This window comes from Pholis gunnellus (assembly GCF_910591455.1).
Source record: "Pholis gunnellus genome assembly, chromosome: 2".
NCBI classification, from domain to species: Eukaryota; Metazoa; Chordata; class Actinopteri; order Perciformes; family Pholidae; genus Pholis; species Pholis gunnellus.
Genome location: NC_136536.1, coordinates 18,229,905 through 18,245,015, shown reverse-complemented (window position 1 = coordinate 18,245,015; position 15,111 = coordinate 18,229,905). Strand labels below are relative to the sequence as shown.

General features: G+C 42.9%; 1 protein-coding gene and 1 long non-coding RNA gene across 2 annotated transcripts; one reads left to right on the top strand and one right to left on the bottom strand.

Moving 5' to 3' along the window:
* Positions 1-395: 395 nt before the first annotated feature.
* Positions 396-11,706, top strand: slc26a6.1 (solute carrier family 26 member 6, tandem duplicate 1; the record flags this gene model as incomplete). Its single annotated transcript, XM_079174968.1, has 18 exons — positions 396-541; positions 685-824; positions 1,201-1,311; positions 1,415-1,563; positions 2,098-2,262; positions 3,302-3,454; positions 4,690-4,772; positions 5,416-5,563; positions 6,119-6,232; positions 6,375-6,452; positions 6,707-6,802; positions 6,908-7,014; positions 7,509-7,578; positions 9,483-9,572; positions 9,803-9,958; positions 10,827-10,881; positions 11,134-11,258; positions 11,622-11,706. 18 exons carry the CDS (start codon positions 396-398, stop codon positions 11,649-11,651), a joined length of 2,016 nt encoding a protein of 671 aa, XP_079031094.1. The 3' UTR covers positions 11,652-11,706.
* LOC306707536 lies at positions 5,421-9,925 on the bottom strand. The gene is made up of 3 exons (XR_013767426.1): positions 9,774-9,925; positions 5,981-6,736; positions 5,421-5,638 (listed from the first exon to the last, which is right to left on the bottom strand). It is a non-coding gene; the product is annotated as an uncharacterized lncRNA (long non-coding RNA).
* Positions 11,707-15,111: the final 3,405 nt, after the last annotated feature.

Below are 15,111 nucleotides of genomic sequence, written 5' to 3'. Positions count from 1 at the left end.
GGGTGAATGGGAGGAGAAAAGGGGTTGTAACTCGCTGTAATGTGCAGAGTTCAAGGCTGTTCTCAACCTTCCCCGACTCACGTGTGAGAGTGTGTGGAGTTGTGTGTGTGTGTGTGTGTGTGCGTTATCCTCATACATGCACACTGCCGCACATGTCAACTCTTTGTACTTGTGCAGCTTCGTGGTGATACAGAATAGGTCAGCCGCTCTCTCTCTCTCACTGCCGTGGTTTGTTTTGTATCTACGTTAGTTTCTGCTGCCCGTTGTCTTTGTCATGTAACTTCATACACACCACAAGAAAAGTGCGTGAGACACATTTAAGACACACACAGCATTGTGACAATAACAAAGTGAAACTAGACTGTACTGCCAGTAATCTTTGACATTGATTTCAGATGGACAGCGTTGAGCAAAATGGCCTTCCTCACTACAGGCAACCTTATCTCACTGTTGCCCTGGACGAAGCGCAGCTGGATGTCCTCGGGCAACGGGTAGAACAGCCGTCCCTGTCCTTGTTGGAGAGGGTGAAGGCACAATGTTGGTAAGTCAAAGGATGGGTTTAGTATTTTTGCCCTTCTGTGAGTCAGTTTGTGCCCTCAGCCATTTTTAAGGGCTAACAGATGTCTAAGGCACTTGATCTGAAGCTGTGTGTGACTGAGTGTGTGACTGTGTGTGCTCCTCCAGTTGTTCCGGTCCCAGGTTGAAGAGCTTGCTGCTTGGTTTTTTTCCTGTCCTGTCATGGCTGCCTCGCTACTCCATCAGAGAAAACGCTGTCGGGGACCTGGTGTCTGGCATCAGTGTTGGGATCATACAGCTGCCACAGGGTGAGGATGATGATCACGTTAAGAGCCTTAACAACTACAAGCTGCCAACAAGAACTTCAACTGTAACTCCATGTTGAAAGGGTGCAGTCGTACATGAAAGTGTATCTCTGGTCACATCGTGTGTTTAAACAATGAACAACTGCTGCGTTGTAGCCTACTTTTTATTCATCTTTTCACACTAACTTTATTGGCCCGTGTACCTTGGTAGGAAAGGAATGTTTCATGAGTGCGGAGACCCTCTAAAACTCCTAAAAACCTCTCTGACAAGAAAGTTGAGTTTTTTAATGACACAGGGATTTTCATAGCGTTTAGTAACACGCTCTAGCTGCTCATTCAAGCCACACTTTTCACCTCGGCCTCTCTTCTTCTCCCCCAGGTATGGCCAACGCCATGTTGGTGGGAGTTCCTCCAGCGTTTGGTCTCTACAGCTCTTTCTATCCTCTGCTCATCTACTTCATCTTCGGCACCTCCAGACACATCTCCATTGGTGACTGTCAACCTTTACTTTTCTGGAATAGGCATCTAAGACTCTAGCGTTAAGGGAGCTGAGTAGTTGTGTAACGGTTTGTGTGTCTGTTTATGTGTGACAGGTACTTTTGCCATCCTGGCCATCATGATTGGGTCTGTGACGGCCAAAGTGGAGTTGCTCAACAATGGTGTTGAAGAGAGTCAGATTGATGTGGAAGCAGCCAAAGTGAACGTGGCTGTACAACTCACCTTCCTCTGTGGCCTCATACAGGTACACACACACACACACACACACACACACAGTAGACAATACATGGACAAACAGACTGCACAGGCTCACAAAAAAAGAGAATTTCCCTGCAGACATCCACGAAAGTATCACATTTGTTTTTATTAGTTCATCTACAGTTGTGCATACACAACCTGCTGAGTTTCCCAAACTCTCACTCTTCTTCATCACAGGTCAACTTGAGGTATTAAAATAAACAAATCTGCCCCAAAGCTTCAAAACTGGAAAGAAGAAAAAAAAGGTCTCGCTGAGTCTGTTTAGTTTTTTGGTATTCTTTCCTCTCCGCACTGGGTTCCTGCCGTGGATTTAAATCCTCTCTGTGGAGGTGGGCAAAGATTTAGTCTCGGTGCCACCCATGCACTTCAAATCGATCAATATGTTTTCTGTAGCTAAAGTGGAGATTTATAGCAGAACATTTTCAGTGGTGGAAAACATAAATTGTCATTATTGTCTCTCTGCATTCTGAGTGTTGGTGTACGTGTGTGTGTGTGTGTGTGTGTGTGTGTTTCCCCTCAGCTCCTAATGTACCTGCTGCGTGGAGGTGGTGCGGGTCGCTGGCTGTCTCCACCTGTAATCAGAGGCTACACCACAGCAGCTGGTCTGCATGTGATGATCCTGCAGCTGCCACTGATGACTGGAATACCTGCACAGAGACACACCGGACTGCTGCCTTCAGCTTGGGTCAGTTGAAACATCCCAAGCTTCAACTTTTAAGCCACATGAGCTCCTGTAGTGCTGTTATGTGGCTGATCCCTGACCTCTGAAGTCCTCTCTGGATTTTCTCATATGGGTTTAGTCAGTATGCCTGTAAAGCTGAAACATGGTCCTGAGGATTTCTGTCATTATATCAGCTAAATGAAAAGTAAAGCGTGTTTGTGGACGCAGCTCTCGCTTTGGTTATACAAGGACCGGGTGACTCGTGGCAACAACCCGCTCGTAAGCCTTCTTTGAGTCCACGAAACACATGTTGACTGGATGAGCAAACTCCCATGACCCCTCCAACAGCCCCTGGCAGGGTAAAGAGCTGGTCCACTGTTCTCGGGGTTCCCCAAGAAGAGCTGGAAAATGTTGCTGAGGGAGAGGGATGTCTGGAACAGCCTGCTAAAAATAAGCAGAAAAAAAGAAGGATGGACGGAGCAAGAAGCATGAACTGTAGCGTTAGCCTCACAGTTACAAGCTTTATGCACACTGCAGGCCAGAAGGATGACTTGTGGTTGTTTCATTAGACTGGAGGTCATATCTCCTGGACCAATACTGGCAGACCCTAACCGTGTCTCCTCACCTTTTTAATGATTTCATTAATTGTCTTGGCGCGGTGTTGTCTTGGCAATAAAAGTGCCTCTCTGACTGCTGTGCGTCAGCGATAGCTTTGTATTTATTCTTGGCACGACGGAGGCCAAATTCATGGTTGGCATCAAACCCTTCCACGGATGCACCTTGTCACCTCTACACAGGCAGTATTTCAAGATGGGTTTGATTTGGCTTCTCAGCCGGTTTTCCTCCAGCTTCACTGGTCCATAACTTCCAGTCTGCACTGGAGCAGTTTACACCTTAAACAGAAATCACACCGTCTTCGCTATAAATAAAGCTGTGTTTCTGGTTTTTAAAGGTTTTAGTTTTTAAACTAAATGTTTGAATGTGTGTGTGTGTGTGTGTGTGTGTGTGTGTGTGTGTGTGTGTGTGTGTGTGTGTGTGTGTGTGTGTGTGTTCTCTCTTTCAGACATTAAATGATGTTTTCCACGGAGTGACCAGTGCGGTACCAGGAGCGCTGTCAGTCTCCGGGGTTTCCATGGTGATACTCATCGGAGGCAAATTGCTGAATGAGCGCTTTAAGAACAAGCTGCCCGTCGTCATACCATGGGAACTTATACTGGTGAGGGATACACACACACACACACACACACACACACACACACACTCAGTAGACTCATGTCTATAAGACGCACCCAGATGGACAGATGCCACAGTGATGAACTGATGAATGACTCACAGTTACATAAAAATCAGTTTATATCACCAAAACCACAAATCCCCTCATATAATAAATATCTGCACCTGTCCTATGATGAATCATCGTTCTGTCTTCTGATGGTGTTTTGTTTCATTTAATATCATATATGTGTGTGTATGTTTACATAAGCTGATAGGTAAGTGAGTGATTCAGTGTAGATTACTGTAGCTAAAAACATAATATAAATATAATTGTGCAAACTTTTGGCATGTTATTTAAAAAAGAAAAGTTAAAATAACTCTAAATTCCATAACTTTTACTTTGTCAGAAATTGTGTTTTTTATGGTAACCTCATGGTTAAAGTTTAAACCATGAACTTTAAAACAACATGAATCAATACAATCTTTAATCTATAATACTTATGTATTATTTATTTTGAGACAGCAGTTTAGAATACAAAATGTACCTCAGGGCAAAAGCAGGTTCATTTCCTCTGAGTATAAAGATTTGTTAAAAATTGGGTGCCGTAGTGAGATATGTAATGGTAGGTTGAGGTATTCTAAACAAAGACTTACACAAAACATTTTCCTGAAGGCTTCACGTCGTGATCTGTTGAGTTATAGTCCGTTATGGGAAACTGGCTTCAATCCAGGCAAAGGAAACGGCCCCGATACAGTGAAAACACTGTTGGGATGGGCGGTTAATGTTTCCCCTGCTCTGGATGATGAACGTCCTGGGGCCTTAGTGAACCAAATCTCAATTGTTCACTTTGAGAACCTTCTAAAAAGACAGTACGCACATGACAAGCGCTAAAACTGGAGAACGGCAAAGGGGTTAGTAATAGTCCAGCTGTACTGGCATCCATCACTTATGAAGACAAAGCTCAGCAAATACAGAACTTGGATCTGGACAGGGAGAAGCTGCCCAATGAGAGAGCACGATCTCCATCACTGCACCGCCACTGGGATCTGACAAACGTTCTACATCAGTGGACGAACCGTATCTGATTACGATAATGTGCGTGTTTGTGTACCTCCATGATTTGCAAAATACGTACTGATTGATTTGACATTTCGATGTTAAATATGGTATTTTGTTGTTTTCCAAACTGGACATTCTGTGCAGAAAATGTCGCGTTCATTGTTTCTCTCCCGCAGATTGTCCTGGGCACCATCCTGTCAGTGCAGATGGATCTGGTTAGACAGCACTCCGTCCAGGTGGTGGGACACATACCCAGTGGGTCAGTAGAACTGTGGCATTGTCTGTTTTTCCTTGTCATCCAATTTGCTATCTTATAAATATATTGTCTATGACTATTGTGTTGATTTTGATTTTGTTGAAGGCCTGTGAGCTTTCAGGAGATGTTTGACTGTAAATGTATTCATAACAGACTGTGATATATAGTACTGCTTTTAAGAGGAACAATTCAATTCAAAGTCTTTTACAAAGCATTGATCATTAACATGGTAACATGTATTTGACTTCTACGTGCACATACTGTCTTTGCTAATATGCTGTATGTATATTGGCACACCAATGTATTTGCTTGTTTCCATACAATTTACGGCTCAATGTCTCTTCATCTTTCTGACACTTTCACCTTCCTCTAACCTCCCATCCTTCACACTTCTGTTCTCATCGCACATAATGTTTAAGTTAGCTTTATTGCGTCATCCCTGATAGCTTTAAGAGAAAGAGAATTCATGGGGTGATTTACCTTTAACTGGTGGTCATAATTCTTTATATTACTGTATATTTCATTTCTTTTCTTTGAGGAATCAGTTAGTCATTCAATTGATCAAGCTGCCATCTCTTTCCCTCCTCCTCCTCCACCTCCTCCTCCTCCTCCTCCTCCTCCTCCTCCTCCTCCTCTTCACCTCTAGCCTGTCTTACCCAGTCCTTCCCTCTCTCTCTCAGGCCAGAGAGCTGTTCATTCCAGCTCTGTCAGTGGCTCTGGTCGGCTTCAGTTTCCTCTCAGCCATGGGCTCAGTGTTTGCACACAAGCATGGCTACCAAGTGGACAGCAGTCAGGTACATTCATGGCAGTTGCAACTCTCACGCATTTCAGCCAGGGACCACAGAGAGATCAAGCTTTTGTCGTCGGGTCTGCATGTTAGAAGATTGCAAAAACGGGATAACAGTGGGTATTATGCACACATGCATAATTATGAAGATTCCGATAATGTGTAGAGTAGATGAGAGAAGCTGTTTAAAGTTGAGGTCGCTTTTTTTCAAACAGTAAGAACAAGTCTTCCGACATCTGCATCTGTTTTAATATAAAGAATGAATATTTTGTGCACCTCCTATATTCACCAAAAATGTGCACTAGTGAGCGCTAGGCTAATTAGCATATTTAAATCAATTTCCAAAAACATGTAATTACATTAATGTAAGTTATCAACTGGGGAAGTTTCATGGTATCTGTTAGTTAAATATTATCACCCTTACCCCAAGATGTTATTTGAGGTCTTGGACATATCCAGCAGGCCAACCAGTTCCCCCTGAGTAAACTCCAGCAGGATCCCTGAGCTGGGCTGCAGCCTCGCTGCGTACTTTTCAAATTGCTGCTCTCTGTCTCGGCCTCAGGACCTGCTGGCTCTGGGTCTGTGTAACGCCGTAGGAGGAATGTTCCACTGCTTCGCTGTCAGCTGCTCCTTCTCTCGCAGTATGATCCAGGATAGCACTGGTGTCAAAACACAGGTATGTAATCTATTCCAAAAGGGAAGGGAAGCAACATTAGCTAATCTGTTAATACAGTGCATTATATAACTTTGTCCTCTTCGTTATTGACTGCTTCCCTTTCCTTACTGTCCTTCTGTTGTGTCTTAATCTCATGTGTTAGATGGCCGGATTGGTATCAGCTCTGTTGATTCTAACCATCCTGTTGAAGATCGGTCATCTCTTTGAACAGCTGCCAAAGGTAAAATGCACGCGAGATCACAAACGTTATTTATGTTCATTATATATGTTGTTAAGGAGGTTCGCCAGAAGTTTCTGCTGACGGTTCTCCAGCCAGCTTGGCTCGCCATGAACCACCACAGAATGATGACGTAATGATAGAGAATACCGGTGAAGATGTTTTAAGAAATGCCAAGTCATACTCCACCTGGACGAGACTCACTGTCGGTATGATTCACTCGTCTTAGTTCAGTAATGCCTTGCTGTGTGTTCCAGGCGGTGTTGGCAGTGATCATCGTGGTGAACCTGCAAGGGTTAATGGCTCAGTTCAAAGACTTGTGTGTGCTCTGGAAGTCTGACAGATTAGACCTGGTGGGCTACACACACACACACATACACACACTACACAAAGCTCAAAGCATAGACCCATGGTTACAGATCTGATCCTGGTCCTCTCTCCTCCCTCCTCTCCTTCAGCTGGTGTGGGTAGCCACGCTGATTTCCACGCTGGTCTTTAACCTGGACCTGGGTCTGGCTGTGGCGGTCATCTTCTCTCTACTCACGCTCATCTACAGGACGCAACAGTCAGTTCATATCATTTTACAGGCGCTACATGGGGCATTTTACATCAATGTAACATCATTACTGTACATTTACTCAGAGATTATCAGGGTAGCATAGGAGGACGGGGGGTTTTCACCAGCCGTGACAGCGATGCTGGTTATTGTTTTCAACAGGGGAGTCTGTGTGTGAGTCATCATGACCAAATGTTGTCCTGGAGACACCTACTGTAGCGGGAACTACCCACCACAGTGGGTGTCTGTCTGTCTGTCTGTCTGCGGACGGATTTTCTCACCGCAATAGCATCACAGCCGTACAACATGCAGTCACAAAACTGAAGGCCGAGTTTGAAGATGGGTGTAGATGGGCGCCTGTGTTAGAGGGGTAGGAAGCGGGGAATAGACAAAGAATGAGAATGGTGTTTTCATCTTAAAAACCTTTCCTCCTCTCCCAGGCAGATGTGCACTCTCATTAATATTCCCCTGTCTATTACTTTCATCTTGTCCACGTCTTTCAGCTCCTCCACTGTTGTTTTGGGTCGTATTCCTCATACAGACTGTTACAGAGATGTGGGACTCTACACTGAGGTAAGATCAATCCGTCTCACAGGTCTCACGAGAATACGTTTTCAAAAAAAACGTTTGGTTAAAGTTTGGTAACCAGGAAAGCTAAAGAAAACACTCTGACTCCCACCTCTGTATTCCCACCATGTTTCTATCTGCCTGACTTGTGCCATTACTGTTCTGTTATAGTTTAGTTGAAGAACGTGGTGTTGGAGCTTTTAAAATGCTTTAAAAACTGTTGTAAACATTCAGAAGATGACATTTAGGAGATGACATTGATCATCTGGCAGCAGCTGTTTGTACCCAGACCAAACAAATCAATTACAAGCAGGAACTCACTCGCTCAATATCTCAACTCTCCTCTGACTGTCCTCGTTTTACCCAAAATATTATTTGGAGGTTTTGTTTTCCTCCACCAGCCATAACACATTTTTTGTTTAAAAATCTGCACGTGGGCACTGGGGTAGAAGTAGATGGAGGTGAGCTGACTAACATACGTTTTAATCGAGGAATACAATAAAACAAATCCAAAACATCCGATTCTCTACTTGAATCCATCGTCGTAGATGGTATTTAATACAAATCCTCAGATAAAAGCAGTTAGTTGGTTCTATTTGAATCTGCTCCCACACTATGGACTTCTATTGTTTCCTTTCTCTGCAGCCCAGTCACAGAAACCATTTACCAAACTTTTTTTCTTAATAATATAAGTTATTATAGGTCAATTAGAGGCAGCCACTTTTAACACTGAAGAAAAGTAATGCAGCGAAAAAGACCTATGTCTGTAGTTGTGTCTAATTTAACAATAACTATAATTTAATAATGTAATCGTTGATTATTGGGCAGCAGGTCATTACACACCTTCAGTGTGCCAAGGCATGACTCATGGCGCTTTCCAGATAGGAAGATGAATCACACTAACCTTACATGACACCCGATGATCTTAGCTGATTGCAGGCTGTGGACTAGCATATCTAAAATGCCATCAGTGTGAAACACAGTCACTAATGAATTCTCCACAGTCTGTCCCGTAGCTGCTCATGAAACGCACCCCTATTCCAAATGGATCACAGCATCCGCAATGCAAATGCACATCAACACAGCAAGCATTTGATGGGTACTAATGTGCAGGATGTAGATCAATGCCAATCTGAATAAATAAGCAATTGAAAAGAATACATTTATCCTAAAGTTTATACTAAAAATAGGTTTGGAAATGATTTGAGTTGGTATTTCTGTAGCAGGCCATTAAACTGCGGTGTCCCCCGACATGTAAACGAAGAACCAAGCCAACCAAATTCTTCAGTGAAGGTCAGTCTTTTATCGACTTAATGAACAACTGTCACGCAGCCAAAACACAGTAGAAATACATCCCTGTCTGAAAACCACCATCTGCCACACATCAAAAACACCAAACTGTCACCAAAGGCAATCTGTTTGTGCTCCGAGCGTCAGTGAATTCCTGTCAACTCCTCGCTCTCTGTTCCCTCCGCTTGATTCTCTCCTCAATCTGTTTCACTGCTGGCTGCTGCAGCACTTCCCTCTGTGTACTTTGTCAAGTATCTGTCGTGCATTAGTGATGGTGTATGCACTGACTTTCTTTGTAGAAGTCCCCCCCCCCCCCCCCCCCATATTAATTAATTCTGCATTTATTCTTTCTTTATTATTGTCTTTCATCTCGCACTTTAGAGCCAGACAAGTTAAAGTAAACAGAAGATCTGTTGTATCTCCGAACTAGATATTCATTAAACTGGTTTATTGTTTGGTCCGAGAACTTTTTGCACTAATTAATGCACAGTACTGGTTGTTGTAAGTCCTGGCCTTCTTTCCAGGGTGTCACTATTGTGCCAAGTTATAAAATGGAGCTTCTGCACAATGTTAAATGCATTGACTGCATGTGTGTCTTTGTTGTGCGTTTTTTTTAACAGGCAAAGCCAGTTCCCGGGGTGACTATACTCTCCTATTCCAGTCCTATTTACTTTGCCAACTCTGAACTGGTCTTCACACAGATTAAACAGGTGCCAACAAACACACACACACACACACACCCACACACACACACACACCCACACACACACAGGATGGAATAGTTATGACTGGGGAGAAAGAAGAGAGCGAAACAAGAGCCGATTTTGAGTGACAGAATCAATCAATATGTTCAATGCCAGCACCTACGCTAGGAAATGTAGGAAACACACTGCTGTGTGTTTCTGACTAACCTTGTGTAACTTTTCCTCACCACATCCAGACAGTGAGTCGTGGTCAGAAGGAGAACCCAGCTGGAGTCCACACCTCTTCTTCTTCCTCCTCCTCAGGCCGGACATCGACACACACTCATTGCTTGGTTCTGGATCTCAGCTCAGTCACCTTCATGGACTCTGTGGCCATGTCGGCACTTTGCAAGGTGAGAGAAGAGAACTGGAGTGACGTGTTTGAACTCGTATTCAGTTTCATTTTTGCTCCGTCAATCAAACAGTGTGGGTGATGCTACTGATGCATCTGTACCTGGAACCTTTACTTTGATTTCTGCAGGCGGTGCTCTTTTCTTTGTCTGAGACCGTCTGTCGCTTGTCGAGCTTCACTTCACTTCAGTTTGCGTTCTCATACCGGGAGTTTAACGCACATAATCTCTGATGCAACAAATGATCTTTCCTAGAACAGACCTACTATAGAAGCCCTTTCTACTAGTGAAAAAGATGAAACGTTATGTGTGATGAAGATTTTTAAAACCTGAAAAACAAAACAATGAAACACGCTAGTTGCTATTTTTAGCCTTGACTCAATTTTGCAGTTTGATTTGATCTGATGGGAACATCAGCTTCGGTTTTCTGCTCATCAAAGACATTCACGAGTATTATTTAAGGCCAGACTAGACGACCTGTAAGTGCACGTGAGATAATGAAAATATGAGACACACTCTCTTGGTTGCATACACACACACACACACACACACACACACACACACACACTTCTAACAGCTTTTGACTCGTAAATAGAAGAGTCATACAAATAGAGTTTGTTATCTCGTCCTCCTCTTTGACCTTAATGATAAAAGAAGAAGTAAATTCATTCATTAGACTCATGGAGTCAACATGTGCTTGAATATAACTGCAAAAAAAAAAAATGGTGTGTGTGTGTGTGTGTGTGTGTGTGTGTGTGTGTGTGTGTGTGTGTGTGTGTGTGTGTGTGTGTGTGTGTGTGTGTGTGTGTGTGTGTGTGTGTGTGTGTGTGTGTGTGTGTGTGTGTGTGTGTGTGTGTGTGAGATTCACTAGGTTGCAGAAGACTTGGAAGTTCAAGGTGTCGGCGTGTTTCTGGCAGCGTGCCCAGGTCAGCTTCATGTTTCATACTCATGTTTAAATCTCTGATAGCATGACTCATCTATGTCTCTTCTCCCTTGAAGCTGTTTATTCCTTTCTGAACTCTGACAGTAAGTAGTTTTTATTATGTCACACCAAACACAAGCGATCAGACAGGTTGAACGTACCCAAACGGTCTGCGCGGTGTGCATGAAATAAATACCTGAAACGTTCAAACCAAAGCATTAAGTGTGCGATCTTGATGCCCTCTCTGTGTCAACAGAGAGAATTTTATCTCAGCTCCAGACTCAGAGTTGTAGAACAGACAGCGTGTCCACTTCCTGTCTCTTACCGTCGGTCCATCATGCTGTCCAGCGCTGCCTCAGCACGCTGCCAAGGCCTCTGGAGGTACACAATGTCTCGCTTCCAAGTTCATCTGTAGACATAATGAGAAAAAAACACAACTATTTAAACCGAGAGTTTTTAGAGTTTCAAAAGATAGCACTTGAGTCAGGGTCAGCTTGCAGCTGAAGATTTAAGACTTAAGTTAGAAAATGAAAATAAGTTGGGTGGCGTTGTGTTTTTCCAGGATGAAGAATCTGCGGTTCTGCTGCATTGATTTTGATTTGACTTTTAAACTGTTATTAGAGTGCCATGCAACAATCCGTGGAGTACTCCCTTAATGCTTTTACACGACATCTCACTGAATATAAAGTGAACAATAGCGTTTCAAGAAATATTAATTGTTTCTTTGTTCATATCTCTTCTCAGGAAATCAACCCAGATGCAAGTGAATGTTGAACCTACAGGACTGCTCGCTTTTACAGGACAGTTCAGTCATCCCAGTGCATCAACAGGGCCGGAAAAAACATCCAGGGGTGACAGTTAAGGCTTTAAGATGGCCGACGGAACAATCACCGCAACATTTTGTTTCGAAAGAAATACATCAACACCTTTCCACTGTGTATATGCATACACTTCTCACACATTCCCAGACAATAAATGTAACTGTTCCACAATTTGCACCATTTTTGACCTCTTCTGTCATGAAGTATTTGAGATTTGATAAAGATTGCCCAGCTTCCAATAAAACATCATTAGCAGAGGATGGTTTCAGTCCATCACCCTCTGGGCTTTAGGTGCAGCTTTCTTCCACTGCACCACGCTGCTGTCCAAAGGCCCTTTTCACAGCAGCCATTTTGTCGTAGCAAGGTAAACAATTATGTAATTGAATTAATTACGCTCCCATTCTATTTAGTATTCCATTCAACATGCTTTACACCAGGGCCTCGGCCGACCAAATCAGAACAGCGCTAGATATTACAAGACAAATATTCCAAATGAACTCATCGGCCACAACAGTAACTGATAAATCTGTGTTGTGCAGTTACTTTGTAGAGATATATTAACCTTGCATCTGAAACAGTTAATGTGTTGCTCAGCCTCCGGAAGGACAGACAGTTACACAATAACACAAATAAATCTCCACTCGTATAGTTACATACCGAAGACGGGAGTTGGCTTTTCATAATTGAGTCATCTCTGTCTGTCCTGTTTCTCTGCTGAACTCTGTGTGTTGGATTAAGTGACAGTGACATTGTTGGTGTACTGTAGGTGACACAGACAGACATGTGAACGAAAATATGTCCCTCCCTTCCCTCTGTGTATTTCTAACTATTTGTAATCAGAATGTACAGTTTTCATATATAAGACACATCATGAGCTCAAGACGGCAGTTTGCAGACGAATATCTATGAACTATGTTTTAGGCTTTTTAGGCTGCACTTCTTAACAGAATGTGCCAGTCATTCTCAGGCAGGGCAGGTGTATGAGAGTGAATGTGCCGAAAAACGAGTGATCAAGAAATATATTTAAAAACGTGTACTGGCAAAAAGAAAGGAATAAAAACATGTTGGATGTTGCGTTAGACTGTGTAAGATCAGATTTAAACAGGAAGTATTGGCGATGTGAACAAAAACAGCACAGTCATCCACAGTTCACTTCTGGATTTAGTCAGACGTGAACTCTGTTGCACTGTAGACACTCCCAACTGTGATGTCGGCAAAATCAAGATGTGAAGTTACTCTTTAACGACGGACAAACTGTCCTGATTACGGCATCAAAACATTTTCTTGTACAGACAGTTGTGAACCGTTCATTGAGCGACAAGAAAAACACACAGCCTCCCCCATTCTATCATTTTCGTAAAGTGTGTTATGTCATTTTTATTTTCTATAATTACTGGTTTTACACGTTCAGGCTAAGTGTGGCGCTCGACCCTCAAAAGTGAATCAAGACATGCAATGAAACCCGCAGTGAAAGGTTGTTTTTCATTAATAGGAAAAGATCAGTTCACGTTAATGTGTAAGTCAAAGGAATGCACCGCTCAAATGCGAGGAAAAACACTTAGCAGAGGATGGTTTCGATCCATCGACCTCTGGGTTATGGGCCCAGCACGCTTCCGCTGCGCCACTCTGCTGGCGAGCAAACGTATAGATTCAAATATATAAATACCTGAGTACAAGTGGTGTAGCCTTAGGTCTATTGTGGAGATGAGCCAGGTTATATTCTATAGCGTAAATTTACAAATGTCCCCTAACAAGCCGACCAGGCTGTTGGAGAGAGAGAGAGAGAGAGAGAGAGAGAGAGAGAGAGAGAGAGAGAGAGAGAGAGAGAGAGAGAGACTGAGACTGTGTGTGTGTGTGTGTGTGTGTGTGTGTGTGCGTGCGTGCGTGCGCGCGCGCTGTTACAGAGGCTCATTTAAGGTTAACGTGAGGTTTGAGAGTGAAAAAACATGTTTCTAATGTTTGCTTTCAAAAAGGTGAAACTGAGCGGAGCTGGCAGGGAGGTCAGGGAGAGAAGACTACTAAACTGGCTGTTGAGAGGGAACATGTGGTCAGGGCGTTTTCGATTATTCTGGTGAGTTACCTAAACGTTACTTAAAGTTTGCTGGTACATTGATATGTCTCAAACACTCTGACTTCTGAAAAGAGCCAAATCAAAGGAAACTTAACTAATGAGGATTCCACTTCCGGGTTTGACATTAACCATGGCTCGTGGCCACATAAAGTGACCGTGGCCAGCAAATATCCCCTGTAGGTGGGCCGCCTGTGGCCACCAAGTTTATGAGATTACCTGTCCAAATAAGGGCTAATTAAAAAATCAAAAAACACAATGCGATCTTTAACCAATGCAACGTTACAGTTCCACAGACATCACAATCAATTTGCTGCTTTTAGTTCAAGATTGTTATTGCTGGCTAAAATTAAATATCCTTTTTATGTAATGTATTATACAATACAAATACACAAATACAATGTATTATTTACTTAATCTTAATTTGTTATTCATAAATCTTTTTTTGGTTGAACATGTATTGTTTTTAACAATACGCTGTCAGCAGTAGATGGTTTCAAGCCACTGACTTATGGGTTTCGTATCTTGGGGTTTTCACAAAGGTGTGACTAAACAATGAAAACATAAATGTCTGTTGATCGAGCTATAAAACACATTTGTCTTTACAAAAGCATATTGTTCGTCCCGCTAAGTTAACCGGTATCTGTTTGTCCAAAGATTAAGCCCTCCCATTCATTCTAGTGTGATCATGATTAGAACCCTGACAGAGCTGAAATGGCTGACTAATCTAATCACAATCATGATAAGACATATGACATAAAACACACAGACATGTCAAAGACCACTGAGTATACCACTGTATATTCTACACTTTTGTCTGCATTCATCATTTGTTTAGTTTCCTGTATGTATTTATAGCATGCTGTATTCCTGTAAGGTCAATTCACGTTTAAAAGATGTGACAATCATTACAAAAACAGTGACCTCACTCTGTAAATGTTCAAACATGCGGGTCATCTCTAATTTCTGCCACTTTTGTTACCACCCCGACAGTACAGCTGCACATTAGAACTTTGCCCTCTCCCTCGACAACAATATCAAATACCTCGGTTTCCCTTCAATGTCTCAAGGAACAGCAGAGGAGCCACAGCATGACCGTCTCACCCGCAGACAACTGAGGGAGAGAGGAGACAAAGAGGAAGTTATCTATCTACCTATTTTGTCAGAGAATCCTCTCCTGCCGTGGATTTCGAAAACAAAACCGTACCTTCATCTGTTGGCTGCAACAAAAAGCAATCACGACTTGTCGTTTTGGTACTTTTATCTGGTGGAAAACTCTAAACCAGATTCAATTTGAAGCCCGGGGACCACTTCACACAGAGAGGATTAATTCCTCATGAAGAGG